Below are 27,790 nucleotides of genomic sequence, written 5' to 3' on the forward strand. Positions count from 1 at the left end.
TGAATTATATATCTCATGCCCCTTGGAATTGATCCCCAACCCTGGCTGATGTAGGAAGGAAAACACCAAAGAACAAAATGTCTGTGCTTTATTAATTCAGCTTTGATAGTTTGCCGGAAGGATTTGAAACACTGGAAATATTCCAGAGACTTAAACAAAACCCCAATCTCCATATCCTAGTTTCATTATAGAAAGACTCCCATCTAGTAACATAAAAAAACACTGTTTCCTTATAGCAAGACTCCCATCTAGTAACAGAAATACAACTGTTTCCTTATAGCAAGAATTGCATCTAATAACATAAATAATATTGTTTCCTTATAGCAAGACTCCCATCTACTAACACAAATACTACTGTTTCCTTATAGCAACTCCCATCTAGTAACACAAATACCACTGTGTTTCAGGTTGACATGGTTAGATAGAGGAGCTATTTACACTAGCCTACAGTTCATAGGATAAATAAAATCCCAGCAGGGCTACTATTCAGTTTCTGAACTGGGTGCAAAAAGACAAACTGCTTTCCTTGACTTGTGTCTTCTTTGTGACATTGGCTGGTTATACCACACATTCTTCTGCACCTCACTTTCCATTACATCCCCTCCTTTTCTTGTTTCCCCTCTACCCTTTTAGAAAAGATCAAGGAAGGTAAAGAGGACGGAGGGAGATTAGGAAATGCCATCTAAAGACCTGGACAGGGGAAAAAGGAATCTAGAGACAGGAATCTAGTAATCTATTATCACAGGGTTGAACTACAAAGAGTTCATATGGGATAGGCATGTAAGACATGACTTTGAGAATTCACAGCATGAACATAGTAACCAAGATGAAGGGTGCAGCCTAAGCTTTAGGTGGATGCCATGATTTCATGCAACATTATTTTGAGAGGTATGTTTAAGCAAACAGAAATATGGGAATGGTACTATGCTGTAGCCTACAACTATTAAGTATGGCCTGACTTCACATCTCAACAGATCCCAGGCCCCATTTTTGCATTGAATCATAGTCATTATGTAGGATTCTGCATGTTATTAACCCCATTCTTTCGATAAAAACCTGTTATAGAACCTCTCTTCTCATATGAGCCCCCTCCAACCCCGCCCAATCATTCTTGAATTCCACACGCCCGTTCCTGTCACATCCGGTTTCAGCACCACAGCCAGCTCCCTCCCGCATTGTCACACACACCCCTGTCCTTGTTTTGCGGAGCCAACTTTTGCGAATGTTTTTTCTTTCCATGCTTCTCATGCGAGGTGGCTGACAGAAGGAAGACAGAAGGAAAGGGATCTTCTGCACAACGCACTGAGATGCATTGAACATCATGCAGTGACTGCTCCTCACACTAGATTTGTTCTTTACCTTTATTTGTGTGCTTAGCGCTGCAACGAAGATTGCAAGACGACGTGTATAAAAGAGGGAGAAGACATTACAGTGGAAAAAGACAATCTGCATGTGAAAACACTGGATCTAGTGCTATCGGAGGCAAGCGATGCAGCCTACTAACAAGCTCCTGAGTCTCACCCTCCTTGTCTTGATGGGCACCGAACTCACCCAAGTAGGTTTATAAACGCCATTTTATTCCCCATTTAAAATATCCAAACCATGTTTAGCAAATTATCCTACAAATTACCTATTTAACAACGTTGTCGGCATCGAGATTAAGAGATTAAAATAGATAATGCTGAACAATAAAGGGATTCCATCATTCTCGTAAAATTGATACGGGCGAGTGTGCGTTCAGAGGCATTTCTGTAGCCAAACTATGTATTGTATCTATAACAAAATTTGACAAAATCAAAAGCATCAATTTATTTAATCAGTGAGGTAGGGTAGGCTATACTGAAATGTTTCAATTGGCGTTTCACATTCAATGCATCGAACTAATTCCAAATTCACTCCAATTAAGCTATGTGAGCGATAGGGTAATCTACTTTATAATGTCTACATTGAAATACGCGAGAAATTTCACAGTGACATCCTTGCATCTAGACAATTGCAATTTGATTTGATAGTCCGAATATAACAAATATGTCAGATAAAAGGCTTAATTAGAAATCTTATTAAAGCAATGCATTAACCCCAGATTGTAGCCTAACATGAATAGACTCTTCTGGTTATACTAACACTACAGACAGAAATATGAAAACAAAACTATTTCAACACAATAATAATAGACTGCTGTTATTGCTCTAAAATTCTAAACAATTCCAAAACATTTTACTTTTTCTATGATTAATAACTCGTATTAATTTGTAATGGTCTCCATGAACATGTTCTTCTTATCTCCATCTTTCTAAGGAATTGTTTCTCAATTCAGAGATGCATTGCACTCACAGTGCCACAGCGCCTCCTCCTGGCTGCCACAATACAACCTGTCAAACTTTCCTGGACACCAACAAGGGGTTCAAGCTTTTGTTCTAGACTAGCACTAAGACACTTGATCACATACTTAATCAACTAATCATCAAGCTCGTGATTAGTTGAATGGATCGTACATTTGGTGCCATTTGAAAGCACCAAAGTTCTGATTCATTCAACTAATCATTCTCATCGTATTCATGATGCTGGTATGGCAGGCTATGGCAATACTAGGAAGATTATTGACTTTTGAATTCCTTATAATCATTCGTAATCTGTTTGTATTATGAACAGTAAATGTGATGTAATGTATTGTATGTTAATCCCTTCTTTTTGATCCCAAACAACTAGCGCAATATAACCAACAACATACAAACAAAGAAAATAAATATATATAGCTTATTAAATGTGGAAGAAATATATTATATATTTTTTAAACAAAAAGAAGCAACAAAACAAGAGATGATAAAAACAAATGTCTGTAACTCATGAAAGAGAAAATAAACAGAAATATATAGTTTTTAAAGCTTATCTTGTTTTTTTTTTAAACACAATTCTAGGCTACAGTACCTGACAAACGGACGTGCAATACCATTCGTAACGACAAGGTGGCGGAATGTCCCTCGATATCCCTGGACCTGGTTGGTTAAAACAGGTCAAGAACAGTGCATTAACTGCATTTCAGTACAGATGCTGAATATCTCATTATTGCGCCACGGACCTTGTACAGGCTTTATGTTGAATCTGATGCTGTTTCAAATGTCTACGATTAATCAGATTTACTGTCAAACACTTACGTAGATTATGAATTGTCTACATGTTTTTGCTGTGAATGACAATCAAAATCCGGCACTTCTTTATTGGATTAAATGGGACTCGTAGGCTACCTTGCTTTCTATGGCACCCGTCAAAAAAATTGTGGCTGGTGGTTTCAATGTGATTGGATTATTACAGTTCTTGTCCCCATAGAGCCATCAAGCCACCGTTATTAAAGTAGCCAACCTACACAATTACGCTATCCAGTCTGAAAATGTCGTTTAGGCTCGTTTTGTCTCCATTGCGTTTTCAGGGTTTCATACTTAAATTGAATCTATCACACAATTGACTTCTATGTCTGAAGTTATGCTATTTAGATATTGTTTTCCTGTCATGGCATTTTCTTGTATTTGGTGGCAAGGTACATAGTCCTGTTTCGCTGTGGCAAGCGCCAAAGCGTGGCGCCATGAATTTCATTTCAACGGAAAGTTGTTCTATCCGTGCGCGGTGGGCGGGGGTATTCAGCGAATGGGAGAGGCGACTGAATCCCTGTCATCTTCTAAACTCGAAAGCGATTGCGGGAGAACCACTTCACATTTTCCAACAACTACATTGAGCCATCATCAAAGTGGCTTTTGAAGAGAGCAGAAACCACCTGTCAGCCAAAGATGTTCAAACCTAAACTCACCGCTGTTGCAGCCCTGCCGTTGCATCCAATGATTGGCAATATGAATTGTCTAGTTAGTTCTTCACTGGAATGTGTACAAGGACATTTTTGGTAATACGACAAGAGCGCAGATATGTCGGTGCCTTTACTGAAGATTGGAGTGGTGTTGAGCACGATGGCTATGATTACTAACTGGATGTCGCAGACGTTACCGTCCTTGGTGGGACTTAACACCAACAAGCTCTCGGTATTATCAGGAGGGACAGCGGACCGGAGCACCGGCGTGAGTGACAGCAGATCCAGGAACCATTAGAATCATGTACTGCAGAGGATAGATTGCAATAGTTATTTAGTAGGCCTATACCTATAATTGATACCTAATGTTGGTTGGAAATTGAAAGAAAAAAACTGGTGTTGCTTGTGCATCAAAATAAATAAAATGGACTGTAATGACTATAGCCAAAACGAGTAGGCCTATCCATAAACATATAGTTGAATAAACGGCAAATCATTATCTTACTATTCTTGTTAGCCATAGTGTAGGTTTGAACAACTTTCACACATTTGCTAAATGGTTTAACTGATATATGTTGGAGAAGAAGTGTGGCAATGATGGACAATTATAACAGTTCTGAGATTGTCTGTGACTAATGTGATTGAATATAAAGAGCAGAATAATGCTACATTATATAAGAACACTAACAGGTAATGTAGTCACATTGTAGACAATGGATTTTAGCACAATACACTGCATGTCACCCCATGTCAGGGGTAATGTAGAGCCATATTTCTGTTCATATGTCTATTTGTGGCTCTGGGTTCAACCATGTAGTTGTAAAGTTGTAACCAATCCACATTTAGAGCAGACTCTGTATCGAATTTTTACTCTGAAGGCTTAGTGCTAAATAGGCTTGGTCCTCTGTAGTTCATTTTGCAGAGCATAGCGCTTGCACCGCCAGGATAGTGTGTTCGATTCCCCCTACCACCAGTACATAAAATGTATGCACGCATGACTATAAATGGCTTTGGATAAAAATGCGAAATGGCATATATATATATATATATATTGAATGACTTTACGCCATGACTTTATTGGAGAGTTGAAAATGTAAGGTTTCATTGACATAAATGGCACAGATTAAATTCCTGTGGGCTACATTAAGTATTTAGATATACTAGATTATGATTTAATATCATCACAATCCAGCAAAGCTATTTGAGTAGATTTACAAAGTTGTTTCCCTCAATTTGATGTCAACTCCTTTTGTCATCCCCATTGTCTTTAGAGTGTGGATAGTCATTTTGGTGGTCGGAGATTATGTGGGAGCATACGGCAAGGTTCAACACTACAGATGGCATTTTATGTAATCGTATGTCATCATTTTAGAAAAAGGTTATGTAAATCCCTGTGGTGAAAATATTCTGCATCAAACAGGCACACATTTCTTGGCAGAGATCATGCTTTTTGTCCAAACCTCCAAAAATGTGATGACATCATTTTGGAGTAAACTAATATGTTTTAGATAAGAGTAGTAATGTAGTGTATCTTAAATCCTACACACTACTGAGCCAATGTGAGCCGTGCCCTGCCAAGCCCAAGCAAGCTGAACTGTACTGGCTCGGTTACGCACCCTCCACGGCTGCTGGAACCGTGCTGGAGAGGACAATGTGAAAGAGAAATGTCTGAACCACTGTGTAAACACTGTGTATGGTGTAAACATGTTAATACTGTCACATCACATCTCTATATGAATAACCTGTTTTCATTCATCTTTCTCTCCCTATCCGTCTTTCCCTCTCTCTCACTGTCTGTCTATTTTTCTCACTGTCTGTCTGTCTCTCTCTCCCTATCTGTCTTTCCCTCTCTCTCACTGTCTGTCTGTCTGTCTATCTCGCTCTCTCACTGTCTGCCTGTCTGTCTGTCTGTCTCTCTCTCCCTATCTGTCTGTCTATCTCGCTCACTGTCTGTCTATCTCCCTGTCTGGCTGTCTGTCTCTCTCTCCCTATCTGTCTTTCCCTCTCTCTCACTGTCTTTCTCTCTCTCTCACTGTCTTTCCCTCTCTCTCACTGTCTGTTTATCTCTCATTATCTGTCTTTCCCTCTCTCTCACTGTCTTTCCCTCTCTCTCACTGTCTTTCCCTCTCTCTCACTGTCTGTTTATCTCTCCCTATCTGTCTTTCCCTCTCTCTCCCTGTCTGTCTCTCTCCCTGTCTGTCTCTCTCCCTGCCTGTCTCTCTCTCCCTGTCTGTTTCTCTCCCGGTCTGTCTGTCTTTCCCTCTCTCTCCTTCTCTCACCCTGTCTGTCCATCCTAGGTGCTCCCAGCCAACCCTGAGGAGTCATGGCAGGTTTACAGCTCAGCCCAGGACACCGAGGGCCGCTGTGTCTGCACTGTGGTGGCGCCTCAACAGTCCATGTGCTCGCGGGACGCCAGGACCAAACAGCTCCGACAGCTGCTAGAAAAAGTAACCCCCCCCCCCCCCCCGATGTAGCATGATATACTACAGTACCCATAACCCCCCACTATCAGACCGCCACTAGAACAAGCACCATTCACCAGTTGCATCATGACAACCATATCTCCCACACTCATTTCTCTCCATCATCTTCTCAGCAGCAGCAGCCTCTGGCCAGAGAACTAGAGTTACTTGTATGGCTCCTTGACAATAGCAGTTCAGTTCACCCTGTATTGCCAATATTGATTTGCTGTCATCATCATTTGATATGATCTGACATTCAGTCTTATGCAGTAGTTTTGTTTGGAGGCCAGATGTTGTGCAACTTTGGCACCTTGATGTGGAACAACCAGCAGTCCATGTATAGCATACTCTCAATCTCTATCACTGCTGTGGGTCATTTGGGGTCAGAAATGGATGTCTTTCTGATTCGGCTTGATCTTTAAGTACACATAACACTTTGTTGCTCTTGAGCACCTGAAATGATGTATTCTCTGCCTAGACACGTCAGAGGTTATACAGTGTCAGATTTTGTAGTCAGTTATCCACACCATATCTACAAGAAATTGTGTCATGCACCAACATTGTTGAAGAAACATTGATGGCTAAAATCTATATCTTTGTGTTTATTGGGTGTATAATTTGTTTATTTTGATTCCAAAAATGGAATTAAATAATAAGCCTGGGAAGACCCGAATGAATACACAAGTGTTTAGGGCTGTATTTAGGTCAATTTAGGGCTTTAAGAGACATGTTTTTCTATTTTCCCCTGTGTTAGGTCCAGAACATGACCCAGTCTATCCAGGTGCTAGACCAGCGGACCCAGAGAGACCTGCAGTACGTGGAGAGGATGGAGGTTCAGCTGAAAGGTCTGGAGACCAAGTTTAAACAGGTGGAGGAGAACCACAAGCAGAACATTGCCAGGCAATACAAGGTATGTCAACGTTTCTCTTAGGGTTGCTAAATTCCGTGAACTTTCAATACATTTCCTGTTTTTCCTGAAATCCTGGTTGGAGGATTCCGGATTTCCTGCTTATTACCTCCTGATTCCGGGAAAACCAGGGAATTTATTTAATGTTCCTGGAGTTTTGCAACCCTACTCTTACATAGACAACATTGTACAAAGAGATGTGCTGTAAGTGGAGTTCTGGGTCCATATTTATCAAGCCTCTCAGAGTAGGAGTGCTGAGCTAGGATCAGGTCCTTACTGTCCATATAATAGTATTCATTCACATCCGAGATCAGCACTACTGCTCTGAGAAGCATGATACATACAGCCCCTGCTGTGAATGAATGAAACCCATACACCACTTGTCTCTGGAATTAAAATGTAACATCATCAACTATTCTGATGACGTTTATGTTTGTTAGTGTGTGTATGTTTGTGTGTGTTCCCCACCTATCCTCACCAATGCTATGTTTATGTTATGTGTCTGTCATGAGCAACCCTGGGAGTGATGACCCTTGCACGTTTTGTGTGTGTATATTAGGCTAGTGAGTTAGATTATTCAACACTCAACAGTATCTCATTTTCTTGCTTGCAGGGCTAACTTTAGGAAATTATATCAAAGCTGCAGAGACTGAAGAGGCAGTTCTATTCCAGTGTTCTATCCCTGAACTTGACCACTGACTATTTGCACCATGCAGTTTATTTGAAAACTAGCACCCTTTTCACCCTCAGACCTGCACTGCTCTTTGCATTTCTGCATGTTAGTGTCGATGCATTCCATCAATAGATTTAGTTCAGTTTTTTAAAATTAATATTACTTTTGTTTTATTCAATTCCATATCCTGTTTAGTTTTGTCAATGCATAACTGGTTACCACAAAAAATAAGGAAACATTGTTGAATGTGACACAAAAGCATGTAACCCTAAGATGTTGCATTTTAAAAGGTGAAAATAAAATATTTTCCCAATTGTTTTTTGTGTACCGAGGACTTGTTTCATGCTGCTTATGTTTGTGATGATGTCACATCCGCTCATGATACTGTTGAATGTGTTAGGTCCACTCTGAACTCACCATAGGGAGACAGCCAGAGTAGGGTAAGACAGGTGTGGAACACCCATTTGCTCGCATAACACTGAACCAAGCCTATTTTAACCTTTCAGGCAATAAAAGCGAAAATGGAGGAACTTAGGCCATTGATACCAGTGTTGGAGGAGTACAAAGCCGATGCAAAATTGGTATTGCGGTTTAAAGAGGAGCTCCAGAATCTGACGTCTGTGCTAAACGAACTCCAGGAGGAGATCGGCGCCTATGACTACGAGGAGCTACAAAACAGAGTGTCAAATCTTGAAGAGAGGCTTCGTGCATGCATGCAAAAATTAGGTAGGCTCAGAGAACACCGAAACACCCTCTTTGCTTCCTTGTGCAACGGGCCAATCAGATCTACAGTAGTCATTCTTCTCACACCAACAGATCTCTATCTATCCACTATGGTACATGCTCTACCACTACATTATCGCTTGAACATACTCAGTCATTCTCTGATGTTAGGCAATCACATGCCTTGACTACACATCAATGCATAATAATATTGCTGATGAAAAAAGACAAACAGTTCTCATATGTCAGGTTAGAAGCTATTTTATCATGTTAGGATTTAGAGTTGTTAGATGGTGATTTGGATTAAGTTTTGCTAATGTAATCCTATTAAACCGAAACTACATCCCTAGCACATCATGTTATGTGTGCCAGAAATGAGCTGTGAGCTTATGTCCACTTCTTGGCCAAAAGCTTCACACAATTGTAGCGACAGTCATCTAAAAATAGTACCAGGATATAACAACTGACAGATTATTTCTCTCAGTAATCTCTTTGTTGCATGGGTTGTTCACAGGATTGTATACAAGGCAAAATAGATGGCATGATGTGTGTCTAAACCAAGGGCTCTCCCAGCATATACAGTATCCTATCTGTCACCATAGTTGTTCGGTTGATGTCGTGACAGGCTAACAGTAAGTGAAAGGCTGAACAAATCAATGAATGGTGCAAAATACATGATTCAAAGTAAAATAGGAGGAAATAGGTAAAATAAATCCAATTGTAAGGAATGAGGCATTGAAGTAATTTTCCTTTTTGCCACTGTGCTTACTGTTAGGATGCTGACTGTAGCTCTAGGGATGACCCTGTAGGCAGGGAGTAGAGCCATTGTGCTAGCAAATTCTTAGAGATTAAAGAAGGGCTCACTTCAATTTCAGAGGATTGTCCATTTTTGTTTCAAGTGTTCAGCTATAACTCTCCAAGTACTATAGCTATGGTAGACAGCATACACTACCCAGCTAGCACATTTGGTTCCTTCGAAGTTGTGGGAACAACTGTTTTTGGTTTCACATTGGTTGTGGGGATGAATGACTGTTTCCTAGTAAAATGTAATGTTTTTTTTAAATGTTCTGAGAACAAAAGTGGAAATTTATTATTGTTTCCTGAAACTTTTATTAACACTCTGAGAATGGTAATAATAGGTTATTTGGAGGTTTTTGAATTACTTCCTTAACTTTCACTGAATGTATCAATAAGACTTTTAATAACACTGCCAACTTATTTTGGGGAGCACATTTTTTTGAACTCCAAGCACAGATAGAACACATGGAAATGCATTTCCTTAGGCATTAATCGTGCAAACACCTTTGTTTTTTATTGTGACACAGCATCAGTGGGATTTGAACATATAATCTTCTGTTGTGAATCCATGGAATTAGTCCACTGCATCACCATGATGGATTGAGGATGTTTTTTTTTTACGAATACTAAGCTGTTAATTTTAGTCTATTCAAACAGACCCCATTTCAAAGAAAACAAGCACTCATTAAGGTCAGGCGAGGCCAATTAGTGGTCACGGCCAACACACCTGAACATGCATAACATGATAGAGTTTTGATGATGCTGAGAACGGAATGTATGTTTTTAAATAACATTCGTAGAACCTTCTCTGAACATCACTAATCTTTTCTTGTAGTTTTTATGGAAAGTTTGCTTAACGTTCTCAGAACAATTAATTTGAGAACACGAGGAAACATTAGCAAACAAGGCTTCTGTTTGTGGTGAACAATTTCAGTTGAACGATTTGAATAAACATTCCAAAATGTTACCGTGAAACATCAAACACCTACTTTTGTAAGGATTACTGTGACTTTTTAGCGACAATATTCAAACTGAAAATAAGTTAGCTATTCCTAGAAAATATACAGTTGAAATCGGAAGTTTACATTCCGAGCCGGTCACTGGTGCACCTCAGCCACGCTCAAGGTACTAAACGATATCATAACCGCCATCGATAAAAGACAGTACTGTGCAGCCGTCTTCATCGACCTAGCCAAGGCTTTCGACTCTGTCAATCACCGTATTCTTATCGGCAGACTCAATAGCCTTGGTTTTTCTGATGACTGCCTCGCCTGGTTCACCAACTACTTTGCAGACAGAGTTCAGTGTGTCAAATCGGAGGCCATGTTGTCCGGACCTCTGGCAGTTTCTATGGGGGTACCACAGGGTTCAATTCTCGGGCCGACTCTTTTCTCTGTATATATCAATGATGTCGCTCTTGCTGCAGGCGATTCCCTGATCCACCTCTACGCAGACGACACCATTCTGTATACTTCTGGCCAACTTGGACACTGTGCTCACTAACCTCCAAACAAGCTTCAATGCCATACAACACTCCTTCCGTGGCCTCCAACTGCTCTTAAGCGCTAGTAGAACCAAATGCATGCTTTTCAACCGTTCGCTGCCCGCACCCGCCCGCCCGACTAGCATCACCACCCTGGACGGTTCCGACCTAGAATATGTGGACTACTATAAATACCTAGGTGTCTGGCTAGAATGTAAACTCTCCTTCCAGACTCATATTAAACATCTCCAATCCAAAATCAAATCTAGAATTGGCTTTCTATTTCGCAACAAAGCCTCCTTCCCTCACGCCGCCAAACTTACCCTAGTAAAACGGACTATCCTACCGATCCTCGACTTCGGCGATGTCATCTACAAAATAGCTTCCAACACTCTACTCAGCAAACTGGATGCAGTCTATCACAGTGCCATCCGTTTTGTTACCAAATCACCTTATACCACCCACCACTGCGACCTGTATGCTCTAGTCGGCTGGCCCTCGCTACATATTCGTCGCCAGACCCACTGGCTCCAGGTCATCTATAAGTCTATGCTAGGTAAAGCTCCGCCTTATCTCAGTTCACTGGTCACGATAACAACACCCATCCGTAGCACACGTTCCAGCAGGTATATCTCACTGATCATCCCAAAAGCCAACACCTCATTTTGCCGCCTTTCCTTCCAGTTCTCTGCTGCCAGTGACTGGAACGAATTGCAAAAATCGCTGAAGTTGGAGACTTTTATTTCCCTCACCAACTTTAAACATCAACTATCTGAGCAGCTAACCGATCACTGCAGCTGTACATAGTCCATCTGTAAATAGCCCACCCAATCTACCTACCTCATCCCCATACTGTTTTTATTTGATTTACTTTTCTGCTCTTTTGCACACCAGTATCTCTACTTGCACATCATCATCTGCTCATTTGTCACCAGTGTTAATCTGCTAAATTGTAATTATTCGCTCCTATGGCCTATTTATTGCACACACTGAATATAGACTTTCTTTTCTCTACTGTGTCATTGACTTGTTTGTGTTATTGGCTTGTTTATTGTTTACTCCATGTGTAACTCTGTGTTATTGTCTGTGTCACACTGCTTTGCTTTATCTTACAAATGAGAACTTGTTCTCAACTAGCCTACCTGGTTAAATAAAGGTGAAATAAAAAAATGTAAAAAAAACATACTCCTTAGCCAAATTTAAACTCCGTTTTTCACAATTCCTGACATTTAATCCTAATAAAAATTCCCTGTCTTAGGTCAATTAGGATCACCACTTTATTTTAAGAATGTGAAATGTCAGAATAATAGAGAATTACTTATTTCAGCTTTAATTTCTTTAATCATATTCCCAGTGGGTTAGAAGTTTACATATACTCAATTAGTATTTGGTAGCATTGACTTTAAATTGTTTAACTTGTGTCAAATGTTTGGGTAGCCTCCCACAAGCTTCCCACAATATGTTGTGTGAAATTTGGCCCATTCCTCCTGACAGAGCTGGTGTAACTGAGTCAGGTTTGTAGGCCTCACGCTTTTTCAGTGCTACCCACACATTTTCTATAGGATTGAGGTCAGGGCTTTGTGATGGCCACTCCAATACCTTGATTTTGTTGTCCTTAAGCCATTTTGCCACAACTTTGGAAGTATGCTTGGGGTCATTGTCCATTTGGAAGACACAAACTTTAACTTCCTGACTGATGTCTTGAGATGTTGCTTCAAAATATCCACATTATTTTCGATCCTCATGATGTCATCTATTCTGTGAAGTGCACCAGTCCCTCCTGCAGCAAAGCACCCCCACAACATGAGGCTGCCACCCCCGTGCTTCACGGTTGGGATTGTGATCTTCAGCTTGCGACTCCCCCTTTTTCCTGGTCATTATGGCCAAAAAGTAATATTTTTGTTTCATCAGACCAGAGGACATTTCTCCAAAAAGTACGATCTTTGTCCCCATGTGCAGTTTCAAGCTGTAGTCTGGCTTTTTTTATGGCGGTTTTGGAGCAGTGGCTTCTTTGTTGTTCATCGGCCTTTCAGGTTATGTCAATATAGGACTCGTTTTACTGTGGATATAGATACTTTTGTACTTGTTTCCTCCAGCATCTTCACAAGGTCCTTTGCTGTTGTTCTGGGATTGATTTGCACTTTTTTGCACCAAAGTACATTCTTCACTAGGAGACAGAACGTGTTTCCTTCCTGAGCGGTATGACGGCTGCGTGGTGCCATGGTGTTTATAATTGCAAACTATTGTTTGTACAGATGAACGTGGTACCTTCAGGCATTTGGGAATGGCTCCCATGGATGAACCAAACTTGTGGAGGTCTACAATTTTTTTTCTGAGGTTTTGGCTGATTTCTTTTGATATTCCCATGATGTCAAGCAAAGAGGCAATGAGTTTGAAGGTAGGCCTTGAAATACATCCACAGGTACACCTCCAATTGACTCACATTAGCATATCAGAAGCTTCTGAAGCCATGGCATAATTTTCTGGAATTTTCCAAGCTGTTTAAAGGCACAGTCAACTTAGCGTATGTAAACTTCTGACCCACTGGAATTGTGATACAGTGAAATAATCTGGCTGTAAACAATTGTTGGAAAAATTACGTGTGTCATGCACAAAGTAGATGTCCTTACCAACTTGGCAAAACTATAGTTTGTTAACAAGAAATTTGTGAAGTGGTTGAAAAAGGAGTTTTAATGACTCCATCCTAAGTGTATGTAAACTTCCAACTTCAACTGTAGTAGAAAGTCTACATGGCTACTTGATTATTTTTAGTGGCAGTTTAGACCCGAAACAGACATGTAAGTTCGCCGCACTCTACCTTCTCAGACTGTTATCTTACGTTAGCGAACAGTCGTGGCTAATACAAAATAAGTTGAATATGTTAGCTAACGTTCGCCACCATTCACAAACGTTTTACCTTGTTGAATGCAACTCTGTAGGAAACGTAAGGCTGCACTACAGACATTTCCACAGAAGAACGTTATTTCTTAACGTTCTCTGAACTATTTGAGAGTATTCCCAATGTCAAACCAGTTAGAGAACGTTCCCAGAACATGACCAACATTTTTATGAAATGTAACCATATTTTAACTTTTAGGAAACGATCTGTTAAAGCAATGAAATACCAAGAAAATGTTTTTTTTTTTGTCAAGTTCCTTAAATGAGAATATGAGAATATACCAAAGCCAAGCAACTATCCTGCACCATTACCTGAAAATTGTGGGAAGGTTGTATGCAAAATAACCATAGGACAACCACGTTCTCACCCAGCTCTAAGAAACATATGGTTCTCAGAACGTTATATGCTAGTTTGTTATCTTGGGAAAATGGGGGCAGATATTTGTGTAACCCCCAACATTTTTTTCTGGACTTGAAGTTAGGGGGAGGAATTGTGTGAATTGACTCAAACTTTAATATTGCACTTACTGTTCCTGTTCTTAATATAGCATTTGAAGAGGGGAGCAATTGAGTGTGTGGTTTATGTAAAAACAGAAAAGGCAGTTTTCATTTGTTCATAAGTAAAGTTATCATGTATCTATGACATTGAAAGGATGTACAAAGAGACTACAAGCCACAAGGTTTGGCATCACTCTGTTACCTTGGAATTGCCCGTTTCTCATCGTTGGCTCACACCTTGTGGTTGTGTGGTCTCTGTACAACAGTATCCTTTCAATGTCATAGATAAATGATAACATTACTTATGAATAATGAAAACGGACTTTTCTGTCCGAATACATCATTCCGAGGCAGAGAAATGGATGGCTAAAGCAGGAGATCTAGATTCTAGTACATACATTTATACAATATCTAAACAGTCCTTTCTAGAAAACCTCCTGCTAAAACAGTATTGTCAAAGCCTGAAGAAATCACCAAACTGATCTATAGATTGTAATACTAAAGCTGGATAAACAAGTCAAATTGATATTATCATTTTCAACAAAAAGTATGGTATAGTAGGTCACTGACCTACGCATGCACACGCGCACGCACACGCACACACCACACACACCACACACACACACACACACACACACACACACACACACACACACACACACACTGTTTTCCAACCTATAAACACCATTGATAGTCCAGAGATGAATGCAGTATCTTGCATTGTGTATTTGGCTCTTGCAGCATGTGGGAAGCTGACAGGGATCAGTGATCCAATTACCATTAAGACGTCTGGATCAAGGTTTGGATCCTGGATGACTGACCCCCTGGCTCCTGAAGATGACACTAGGGTAGGTCTGGTCCTGCAATGCCTATGCTATTCATTATACAGTTAACACAGACTCACAAAAAACGTTCTTATCAATTATGCAAATGGGAGGACACTCAGTACAGATTTGCGGTGTTGTAAAATATAATCTGTAAGATGTTAGCTTGTATGTTTGTATTAAAAGGTTTGTATAAACCAGTGATTATTGACCAGATTGGATCACAACTTTAGTAATGTGTTCCCATACCTCACTGTCTGGGATTTGCTCACTGGCCTGAAAAGAGACCTTAGTACCACAACACATTTTGATGCTAATCTGGAAGGTAGCTACATCTCCTGGTTGTCATTGCAATAAACTATGTCATTCTAGGGAATGAAAGACATGAATCACAGGATTGGATAAAAGTTGGATAAAAGCACATACTAAGATATCACTGGTTGTCCTGCAGGACTTGTGTTGATTCATTGAGGAATACCTCTGACATTGGGGTGTACACATACTCTACCCATGTACTACCTGTTCTCTTGCTAAATTCAATATCATACTATACCAGAGATGTACGACTTTCTGATGCTCTTGTATTCCTTTCTAGGTGTGGTACATGGATGGCTACCACAACAACCGATTTGTGCGGGAGTACAAGTCCATCTACGACTTCATGAATTCCGACAACTTTACATCTCACCGCCTCCCCCACCCGTGGTCAGGCACTGGCCAGGTGGTCTACAACAGCTCCATCTACTTCAACAAGTTCCAGAGCCACACCATCATCAAGTTTGACTTCAAGACCTCCGTCATCAGCAAGTCACGCCAGCTGGACTACGCCGGCTACAACAACATGTACCACTACTCCTGGGGCGGCCACTCAGACATCGACCTCATGGTGGACGAGGGCGGGCTCTGGGCCGTTTACGCCACCAATCAGAACGCAGGGAACATTGTCATCAGTAAACTGAACCCCAACACCCTGCAGATCATCAAGAGCTGGACTACCAACCACCCCAAGAGGAGCGCAGGAGAGGCCTTCATGATATGTGGCACGCTGTATGTCACCAATGGCTACTCCGGTGGGACCAAGGTCTATTATGCCTTCAGCACCAACTCGTCCACCTACGAGTACATTGACATACCGTTCCAGAATAAGTACTCTCACATCTCCATGCTGGACTATAACCCTAAAGACAGAGCACTGTACGCATGGAATAACGGTCACCAGGTGCTTTACAATGTCACCTTGTTCCACGTCATTCGGTCAGAGCAGGAGCAGTAGATAGCTAGCCATGCTGTGACCTTCTCAGTCACCGGCAGACCTGGGTTCAAATACTATTGGATAACTTTAAAATACTTTTAACATTTGCAGCAGCCTGCCTGGAGTGCCAGATGGGCAGGGTTTGCAGTTTTGCAACAATTGTATTAATTCCATTATACCAGGCAAGCCTAATCAAGCCCGGCTAAATCAAGCAAATTTGAACCCAGGTCTGGTCCACGGATGCTTCAAAGTAAAGGAGATACTATATGTAACTGTGGAAGGAGAGAAGTATCCTATATTTTAATCAGTAACAAGAAATACAGTACCTAATAATATATAATGTATAGAAACAAAGAGTAGAACAGGAACCGAAAAGGTCATGCCTTTCTTGTTTTGGATGACTTCAAATGTCTTATAATGATTGTGTTTTTATGGAATTACCCACTCTTGACTTGTTTTTTATTTGATCACAGATAGTGCAGCCTATTGTATCATAGTTTTGAATTGAATTACATTTGGAAATGAAGAGAGTTTATATCCTGGGCCTTGTTTATCAACCTGTATAAAGCCAAACTGTAGAACACAAACACACAATCATGACCATTTTCCCCAGGTGAGTGATCCTCATTTATTAATTAATTATATTACATGATCAGATGGTAAAGATGGCCAAATGTAGCAGCAATTTTCCATGTAACTCTATTCCTGCTTCTGTAAAGGTGGAGACTAGTGATCGTCCGAAAACACAGAGCCATGTGCAGAATAGAAAGCCAATTCTATCCCCATGTGTTGGTAGCAAAATATCTAATTGGAAAATGTGTAATGGCACCTCAAAACATGTACTCAGTCTTTCCTGCGCAATACAACCTCTCAGGAACCAATATAACACAACCTGTCGTTTGCACGGAGTCATCTACACGGACATTATAGGATCTGATTATGATTGATAAAGGAGGCCCAATGGAGCACAGTTTCAAGAATCCAGTCAAACCACGAGTCAATGACAAAATACTGTATATCTGGGAACACTGACTACAGACTGTTGGAAGCACCCTGTTTCATTTCTGTGTCTTTGTGATGGTACAACATATTTTCTCTTTTTCTATCTTATTTTTGCATGGGCATTTTTACCGACCAAAATGGTTTTCTTCTCCGGATGTATTTTGCAATATTTGATGCTGTAGTGCAGGAGACTAGTTTAGCACTGTTAGGAGACAGGCTTTTTACTTTCTTATTGTCATTGGGGTTGATATATGTTCTTATTGTTGGAATTGATATTTACTGTGATAGCCTGTCTTTGTAGATTGGATTGTATTGACATAATTTGTCTAGCTCATATAGTTCTGTCTGGCAAAAAAAATTAACTAGAACAATCACAAGAGAATGTACCAAACAATGTATCTATGAGCCAGTGACATACACACTGGCTGTTTTATTCCATTTGACTTCACAAGTCTACTGTCTGTTTCTTAGAGAGATCAATTGTGACATCTTATTCTGTTGAGCTTGCATATGTGTCGTATCTGCAATAAAATTCATATAAATGAACAAGATCTTTGTTCTACCATTGACTCTCTCAATCTCTGAAAATAAACTTGTGAATAAGATGAATTGCCTCAATCGAAACCCTTTTTGCAATGCAGCTTTTAAAATGCACAGGTTTTCAGTTTAAAGAAGTGTGGGAAAGGGCATCAACCAGAGGATGATTCACCTTTGAATGAGCAGGTTACTTGTCAAAACAATGATTATCTGAGCTATTGTCTCCTATTTGCAATTTGTTAATTTCACATATATTTAGATAAGTGCTACAAATCTCAATGTCCAAATTACATGTTCAACTGTTTGGTCAATGAGGCATAGGACAATCTAACACAAAAACACAGTACAAACAGATGATAAAAAAATAGGACAGAAAGTACATTAAAGATGTGTCCAACAGGGCACATACCGTTATTTCAAAGTGTATAATTTTAAAACGATTTAAAAGCACAACCAAATGAAATCAACTATACCAAAAATCAGACATTGCTTTATCTAAATGTGTAATTACAGATATCTCATCATGATATAGGAATGATAGAGTATGGTCACTGTTCATTTGCTCTGTTAAACCTACACTTTGGAATGACTTTGATAGCAACAGTGAATCTATTTCATTTTTAAGTAGAGCTCCTCTCACCAATCACGCCCCTGATCACACATTGGTAATAGTCAGTGACAAACCTCATAGCTAAGCAGGGCTGGGCTTGGTTAAAAACCTGGATGGGAGACCACATTGTACTGTACTACACTGTACTGTAGATAGATAAATTCTCTAGTATAAGGTGCTGCCCAGCCATTGTTTTTTACAATAGTGGATATAACGTTTTAAATGTGACGTTGTTTTAAAGGTACAAAGGTACAACGAACATATTTTGTCTATGTTGAAATTTGGTTAGCATGATGACATAATCCTGTGGTAGAATCTTTACCCTCAAAACAACAGTTGAGGGGGCGCTAGAGAGTGTGCTATGGAGTAGACGTGCTTTGCTAGAGCTCCGCTCCATTTTGAAACAAATTAGTATTTATCTTAACCTCTCACGACCTATATCTTCAAACAAACATGACAAAGGGAAAAGGCACCAGAAAAGGGGGCGCTAAACAAGATAATTTGAATGAGATAGACAACGAACCAATTTCAACGTTGCCAACCCACGAGGAGTTAGCTGAAGAGGCTAGCTTCCAAGAGGCCCCCACAGAGCCTACGCAAAGTGACATACTGGCTGCCATAAACTCACTAAGCAAGAAGGTGGACACAAGGTTGGCTGATATCTCAAAGAGTATTGGGACTTTGGCCGAAACTGTGAAGGCAACTCAGAGAAGGGTGCATGAGGTTGAGCAGACGACAGTCGATCACGAGGCCAGGATACAGGACATAGAGAAACAGTGCGCAACGTTCAAAAATGACAACAAAACCCTGAAAGCCCGACTGGAAATGCTTGAGTCGCATTCAAGACGCCAGAACATCCGAATATGTGGCATCCAGGAGGACACTGAGAAAGGGAAACCCACTGAATTTGTCTCGGAGCTGATACCGGCCCTGCTGGGGAGCGAACACTTCAAAACGGCCATCCTGATCGACCGCGCACACAGATCTCAGGCAACGAAGCCGGCCAAGGGCGTGCCACCAAGGCCATTCATTGTACGGCTGCACTATCCCCAGACCAGGGATCTCATCCTCAAGCTGGCTAGTCAAAAGTTCCCCCTTAACTTCAACGGAGCCAGGGTGTCTTTCTACCCAGATCTTACCTTGGAGGTGAGGAACCAACGGAAAGAGTTTGATGAGGTACGCAACAAATGCAGGGCGGCCAACATCCGATGTGGATTCCTCTTCCCAGCCCGGTTTAAGGTGACAGTCGAAGGATCAACACGTACGTTTGACAACCCAAAAGAGGCCGATCTGTTCTTGACAAGCAAGCTCCCTGGCTGAGGATACAGAACGGCTGTGTCAGCCGGCTAAATGACCAAATACAGGCCAGGAATGTGTTTGGATTTCCGGACTATGTCTTTTCGATTAGAAGATCAGAATTTGGGACTTATGATTGGTGAGATGTTGTGGCTAATATAGCATTGTTTGGCACATCATGTTTTAGCGCCACTCACCCCCTAACGTGAGAGTTAAGTGTTAAGTGTTATTTAATATTAGCGTATATGCGGAGCATCTATAGACAACGAGTTAGTTCAAGCTGTATGTCTAGACACCCTAAAGTTTGTGTGTTAGCCAAGGAGTGCTTCGTTTGGGGAAGTCACTCAGTAAAGGGACGGGAGGGGGGATGGGGTATGTGTTTTATGTTCACATTTATTATTAGTACAGGTGGCATGACAAGCTCCCGCACGGCGGGATGTTTTTTCTTCTGAGTTTTGTATGACAGCAACAATTTGCTCTAAAATAAGAAATGCCACATAGTGACAGAGCACAGAGTAGACCAGGTGGTATAAAGATAGTCAGCTGGAACTGTAACGGCTTAGGGCATGTGGTGAAACGAGCTAAGGTTTTTTCTCATCTTAAATCACTGGGTGCTGACATAGTGTTTCTTCAAGAAACTCATATTAAACGCTCCATTCAGGCCAAGCTACGAGTCGGCTGGATCGGTCAGATATACCAGTCTAACTTTGATGCAAAAGCGAGAGGGGTAGCAATCCTGATAAGGAAAAACATTCCGTTTGTTTACTCATCCTCGATTTCAGATCCTAATGGTCGGTATATTATTGTGGCTGGTACACTGAATTTGAAACCAGTAACCTTGGTCAATTTATATGGACCCAACTTCGATGATCCATTATTTTTTCAAAGGGTATTTAAGGACATACCAAATATCTCGGATACAAGTGTTATTGTTGGAGGGGACTTTAACTGTACGTTAGATCCTCTTTTAGATAAACAGCTATCAAGGTCACTTCAACAATCAAAGTGTCTGCCAGTGTCTGTCTAAATACATTGATGACAAACCTTAACATTGTCGATATTTGGAGACTCACGCACCCAACAGACAGGGATTACTCTTTCTTTTCATCAGTTCATAAATCATATTCCAGAATTGACTATTTTTTGTTGGACTCCAAACTAATCTCAGCGGCTGAGTCGGTTACCTATCACCCTATTCTAATTACGGACCACTCTCCTGTGTCCATGGTGCTGAAACTCGACAATATGTCGACAGGTCGGTGACTGTGGCGCTTAGACGCATACCTAATGAAAAATGAGGCTTTTTGTCAGTTTTTTTGAAGGAGCAGATTGCCTTTTTCCTCGGAACTAACGACACGGGGGATGTTGACGACTCCACCCTTTGGGAATCTCTAAAGGCTGTGATTAGAGGTTACATTATTTCTTATACATCAGAGAGGAAGAAACGCGCCAATACTAGGCTAAGAGAAATTGAAAGAGAGTTAGGGTAACATGAGAACGTTTTTAGGACGAATTCCTCGTGTACAGTCCTTGAGAAGATCACAAAGTTAAAATATGAATACAATACCATCCTTTCGAAACGGGTGGGCTCTTTACTTGCTAGAACGCAACAAAGTTATTTTGAACTGGGTGACAAACCACATAAATTATTAGCAAGACAGCTAAGGCATGTACAGGCATCTAGAGCTATTCACAAAATAAAAGACAAGAAGGGTAAAATAGTAACAGATCCGCAGGATATTAATAAATGCTTTGCGCAGTTTTACTCAGAGCTATACCAATCAAAATGCGATGCTACTGATCCACAAACTATGGAACGCTTTCTGGCTGAATGTGAACTTCCTAAACTAGACAGGGGGGCAGCTGCTGCACTCGATGCAGGGATAACTTTGGAGGAAAGTAACACAGCGACGGCACAATTTCCAAACAGCAAGGCCCCTGGGCCCGATGGATATGTAATAGAATTCTATAAGAAGTACTGCGCCAGTCTAGCTCCACTTATGTTGCGAATGTTTAAACAATCCAAAGACAATGCCAAACTCCCGCAAACACTGTATGAGGCTACAATAGCACTGATCTTGAAAAAAGATAGGGATTCCATGGAGATGTCGTCTTATCGCCCCGTGTCGTTACTCCCCATAGAAAACAAGGTGTTGACAAAGATATTGGCAAACCGATTGAAAACATATATTTCCGACATCATACACCCTGACCAGACAGGTTTTTATCCCGGGCCGACATATACACTACAATTTGAGACGTCTTTTCAACGTAATGTATCACGATCATACGGTTGAGGCAGTGGTAGCTCTTGATGCAGAGAAGGCGTTTGACCGGATTGAGTGGAAATATATGATGTCGGTTCTGGAGCACTTCGGATTCGGAAAGGAATTTATTAATTGGATAAGAATTATTTATGCACACCCAATGGCGTCCATGGTAACCAATCAAGAAATGTCGCAGTCATTCTGCTTGTTCAAGGGGTGCCGACAGAGTTGCCCTATTTCGCCTGCTCTCTTCGCTATAGCCATGGAACCCCTTGCTACTCGCATTCGGGCATGTGCCGATATAGCTTCTGTTAAAATAAAGGACACACAGCACAAAATGTCCCTATATACAGACGATGTTCTTTTGTTTTTGTCCAAGCCTAAAACTTCTATTCCACCCTTACTTAACTTGATAAACACATTTGGCTCCTTCTCTGGCTACAAGATAAACTGGCAAAAAAGTGAGTTGATGCCAATATCACGGCCTGTGGATATGCAATTTCTGCAATCTACCCCGTTTAGAACAGTGATGGACAAGTTCACAAGCCTTGGCATTGTAGTGACAGGAGACCTTGATCAGCTATTGAAAGCGAATTGGGACATGAAAATATACCAGCTTAAACAAAATATAGATTTTTGGAAAACTCTGCCTATCTCCTTGGTTGGTCGTATAAACGCTATTAAAATGGTTGTCCTACCCAGGTTTCTCTACCTCTTCCAATGTCTACCCAATTTCATACCACAAGCTATTTTAAGAAACTGGATTCAATAGTAACTCCATTTTTATGGGATAACAAGGCAGCCAGAATTTCAAAGAAGCATTTATGCAAGTACAAAATAGAGGGGGGCTTTGGCCTTCCTCACTTTAAACTGTATTATTGGGCTGCTAATCTCAACATTGTGTCTTTCTGGAGGGAAAGTTTACCTGGGATGAGACAGAAGGTTATGCCTGCATGGCTTTTGATTGAGCAGGCCTCCTGTCAACGTTCCTCACTCCCTGCACTTGTTAATAGCCCATCATATGTAAAAAAATCCACTTATGACTCTAACCCAGTCATTTGTCATACGCTTAGGATCTGGAAACAGATTAGGTATTTTCTTAACATACCCACTGTATACATTGACAGCCCGATTTGCCTGAATCATGCTTTCTACCCCGCATTGGATGATGTGGTGTTTTCACAGTGGAGGGAGAAGGGGCTCACAACAATTGGTAATCTATACATAGGATGGTCAGTTAGATTATTTATCTAGAGCCTTTGATAGAGTTCTAGCCCCAGACCCATTGACCGCTCTGTTTGGTACAGTTGATGGGAATAACCACGAAGGGAAAGCTGTCTCTCTTTGTACTCTATTAGCCAAAAGGCTCATATTGCAATTTTGGAAACTGGAGACTGTACCTACCTTTGAAATGTGGTTACGGGATTTAGGAAATGTAATACATATGTAAAAGATTCGATACAATACCTCCAATAGAAGTCCAATGTTTTACAAAATATGGCAGCCGGTACTGGATAAATGGTCTAGTCCCGCTTCATAACTGGGTTGACGATCTGCTGCTACTCTGTGCTGTACTCCACTCAACATTTATTTTTGGCTTAACTACACTGCTTGTAATGACTATATGCTGTCTTGTTATACATGTACCACCTAATAGGGTTTTGTTTTATTTTGTGTATGTGTGAGTTAAGTTTAGTTTTGTCCTCTAAATTGGCCATCCCATTCAACAGTACAATGAATGTCATTGTTAGTATTGCTGTCTTTTTTATTTTATTTTTTATTGTAAAATAATAAACATATTATAATTTTTTTTTTTAAACAACAGTTGATTACATTTTTCAAGTCCAATGTATTTTCCATGTAGATTCCATATCACAATATATTGACAAATTGCGTTGACAAAATGCATTGAAAAAAACATTGATTCAACCAGTTTGTGCCCAGTGGAGTTTCTCATTTTGCTATTGTAGCTCATCTGGACCCACAATTACCTCTCCATGGCAACGGAGATAGACTGTAATAACATCTTTCCGTCTGGCAGAGGGGAACAGCTGGTCTGGACACAGTGCCGTACATCGCTGACTGAACTTCTGCCACAAAACACAACACGCTTTATTAGCTGTCCCCACTTCTCCCAACACTGAGAAAATGATTTGTTTCAGTTTGTGAATAATGATGATGAACAACACAGAAGCAACGATGCCTATGAATGAAGACATCACACATCAGCATCTCTACCTCCAGGTTGTTGCACACCATTCACTGCAACTGTTATGTGGGAATGTTGAATCTTATGTAATATCTTGAATATGGTTATTTGGTTAATACATGATCATTCCCGATGCTCCATGAATTCAGTGCAACCATCTCTTTCTCTAGAAAGAATACCGTGAAACTGTAATCCTTCGGAATGCAATCGTTGTAGTCCTTCTTTATCTAATGCATGCTGAGTGAACTCTAGCAGGCCATTATAAATGTACTGACCATGTTTTCATATTCTGCTGTCTGCCCGTTACATAACCTATCCTGTGGTAGCGGTCTTGTTTTAATAACACAATCCGGACACTTATAAGAAATCCCGCTATGCCCTCAGATGAACCATCAAACAAGCAAATACATGATTAAGATTGAATCCTCCTGCACTGGCTCTGACACTCGTAAGATATGGCAGAGCTCGAAAACTATTACGGACTACGAGCTGCCCAGTGACGCGAGCCTACCAGATGAGCTAAATGCCTTTTATGCTCGCTTCGAGCCAAGCAACACTGAAGCATGCATATGAGAGCACCAGCTGTTCTGGATGACTGTGTGATAACGCTCTCGGAAGCCAATGTGAACAAAACCTTTAAACAAATCAACATTCACAAAGCCGCTGGGCCAGACGGATTACCAGAATGTGTACTCAAAGCATGCGCGGACCAACTGGCAAGTGTCTTCACTGACATTTTCAACCTCTCCCTGACCAAGTCTGTAATACCTCATGTTTCAAGCATACCACCATAGTCCCTGTGCCCAAGGAAGCGAAGGTAACCTGACTAAATTATTACTGCCCCGTGGCACTCACGTCGGTAGCCATGAAGTGCTTTGAAAGGCTGGTCATGGCTCACATCAACAGCATCCTCCCAGACACCCTAGACCCACTTCAATTCGCAGACCGCCCCAACAGATCCACAGATCCGCAATCTCAATTGCACTCCACACTGCCCTTTATCACCTGGACTAAAGGAACACCTATGTGAGAATGCTGTTCATTGACTACAGCTCAGTGTTCAACACCATAGTGCCCACGAAGCTTGTCACTAAGCTAAGGACTCTGGGGCTAAACACCTCCCTCTGCAACTGGATCCTGGGTGTGTACTTAGTCCCTTCCTGTATTCCCTGTTCACCCACGACTGTGTGGCCAAAAACATGACTCCAACACCATCATTAAGTTTGCTGACGACACAACAGTGGTAGGCCTGATCACCGGCAACGATGAGACAGCCTATAGGGAGGAGGTCAGAGAACTGGCAGTGTGGTGCCAGGACAACAACCTCTCCCTCAATGTGATCAAGACAAAGGAGCTGATCGTGGACTACAGGAAAAGGCGGGCCGAACAGGCCCCCATTAACATCGACAGCACTGTAGTGGAGCGGGTTGAGAGTTTCATGTTTCTTGGTGTCCACATCACCAACAAACTATCATGTTCCAAACATACCAAGACAGTAGTGAAGAGGGCATGACAAAACCTTTTTTCCCCTCAGGAGACTGAAAAGATTTGGCATGAGTCCCCAGATCCTCAAAAGGTTCTACAGTTGCACCATCGAGAGCATCCTGACCGGTTGCATCACCGCCTGGTATGGCAACTGCTCGGCATCTGACCATAAGGAGCTACAGAGGGTAGTGCGAAAGGCCCAGTACATCACTGGGGCCAAGATTTCTGCCATCCAGGACCTATATACTAGGCGGTGTCAGTGGAAAGCCAATAAAATTGTCAGAGACTCCAGTCACCCAAGTTCTAGAATGTTTTCTCTGCTACCACACGGCAAGCGGTACCGGAGCGCCAAGTCTAGGACCAAAAGGCTCATCAACAGGTTCTACCCCCAAGTCATTAGACTGCTGAACAATTAATAAAAATTGCCACCGGACAATTTACATTGACCTCCCCCTCTTGTACACTGCTGCAGCTTGCTACAGGTGCCCCCTGTATATAGCCTCGTTATTCTTATTCTTATTGTGTTACTTTTTATTATAACTTTTTTCTGCCTACTTGGTAAATATCTTATTCTTCTTGAACTGCACTGTTGGTTAAGGGCTTGTAAGTAAGCATTTCACAGTAAAGTCTACACTTGTTGTATTCGGCTCATGTGGCAAATAAAGTTTGATTTGATTTGATTGATTTGACCAGAGTGTAGTGGGTAATCAATCAAATGTATTCCTAAAGCCCTTCTTACATCAGCTGATGTCACAAAGTGCTGTACAGAAACCCAGCCTAAACCCCAAACAGCAAGCAATGCAGGTGTAGAAGCACGGTGGCTAGGAAAAACTCCCTAGAAAGGTCAGAACCTAGGAAGAAAACTAGAGAGGAACTAGGCTATGAGGGGTGGCCAGTCCTCTTCTGGTTGTGCCGGGTAGAGATTATAACAGAACATGGCCAAGATGTTCAAATGTTCATAGACTACCAGCATGGTCAAATTATAATAATCACAGCGGTTGTAGAGGGTGCAACAGATCAGCACCTCAGGAGTAAATCTCAGTTGGCTTTTCATAGCCAATCTTTCAGAGTATCTCTATCGCTCCTGCTGTCTCTTAGAGAGTTGAAAACAGCAGGTCTGGGACAGGTAGCACATCTGGTGAACAGGTCAGGGTTCCATAGCCGGAGGCAGAACAGTTGAAACAGGAGCAGCAGCACGACCAGGTGGACTGGGGACAGCAGACCAGGTAGTCATGAGGCATTATCCTAGGGCTCAGGTCCTCCGAGAGAAAGAAAGAAAATTAGTGAGAGCATGCTTAAATTCACACAAGACACCGGATAAGACAGGAGAAATACTCCAGATATAACAGACTGACTCTAGCCCCCGGACACATAAACTATTGCAGTATAAATACTGGAGGCGGAGACAGGAGGGGTCAGGAGACACTGTAGCCCTGTCCGATGATACCCCCGGACAGGGCCAAACAGGCAGGATATAACCCCACCCACTTTGCCAAAGCACAGCCCCCACACCACTAGGGGGATATCTTCAACTACCAACTTACCATCCTGAGACAAGGCCGTGTATAGCCCACGAAGATCTCCCCCACGGCATAACTCAAGGGGGGCGCCAACCCGGACAGGAAGATCACGTCAGTGACTCAATCCACTCAAGTGACGCACCCCTCCTAGGGACTTAGTAATCCACTTGAATTTGACGCCTCCCCACACGACAACATGCTCCTCCATTGATTTTGGCCTGATTGCCTTCCCTTTCATGCCTGTTACTGTGTTGTACACACGGTTTATTGCAATGAACCCATATTTAAGATGGAAACAAATCATCAATAAATAGTTATTTTAAAATATTTATTTAGGAGTATGGTAGCTTGTACTCCACATCCCATACCACCCATGTGGATAGGCATATCCTTACACCTTGTTGGTGTCCTACGAACAATGTTCTAGTCATTCAGGTCTGAGTAATTACTGTACATCAGCACAGATGGTGTGTTTGTATTATGGATCCCCCATTAGCTTCCTGGGGTCCGGCAAAATATTTGTTTAAACTTTTTTTTAACTAGGCAAGTC

General features: G+C 41.4%; 1 protein-coding gene across 2 annotated transcripts; it reads left to right on the forward strand.

Annotated features, from left to right (window-relative positions):
* The first annotated feature begins 1,238 nt into the window (after window positions 1-1,238).
* On the forward strand, window positions 1,239-17,865 carry LOC139410667 (noelin-like). Of its 2 annotated transcripts, none has more exons than XM_071156053.1 (6): window positions 1,239-1,555; window positions 6,094-6,243; window positions 7,013-7,168; window positions 8,345-8,564; window positions 14,980-15,086; window positions 15,658-17,865. In XM_071156053.1, the coding sequence occupies exons 1-6, from the start codon at window positions 1,490-1,492 to the stop codon at window positions 16,333-16,335; spliced, it is 1,377 nt and encodes a 458-aa protein (XP_071012154.1). In that variant the 5' UTR covers window positions 1,239-1,489; the 3' UTR covers window positions 16,336-17,865. The 2 variants fall into 2 exon arrangements, with proteins under 2 accessions (XP_071012154.1, XP_071012153.1); XM_071156052.1 differs by lacking the exon at window positions 1,239-1,555 and adding an exon at window positions 3,754-4,064.
* Window positions 17,866-27,790: the final 9,925 nt, after the last annotated feature.

The sequence above is a fragment of the Oncorhynchus clarkii genome, chromosome 6 (genome assembly GCF_045791955.1).
Source record: "Oncorhynchus clarkii lewisi isolate Uvic-CL-2024 chromosome 6, UVic_Ocla_1.0, whole genome shotgun sequence".
NCBI lineage: Eukaryota > Metazoa > Chordata > Actinopteri > Salmoniformes > Salmonidae > Oncorhynchus > Oncorhynchus clarkii.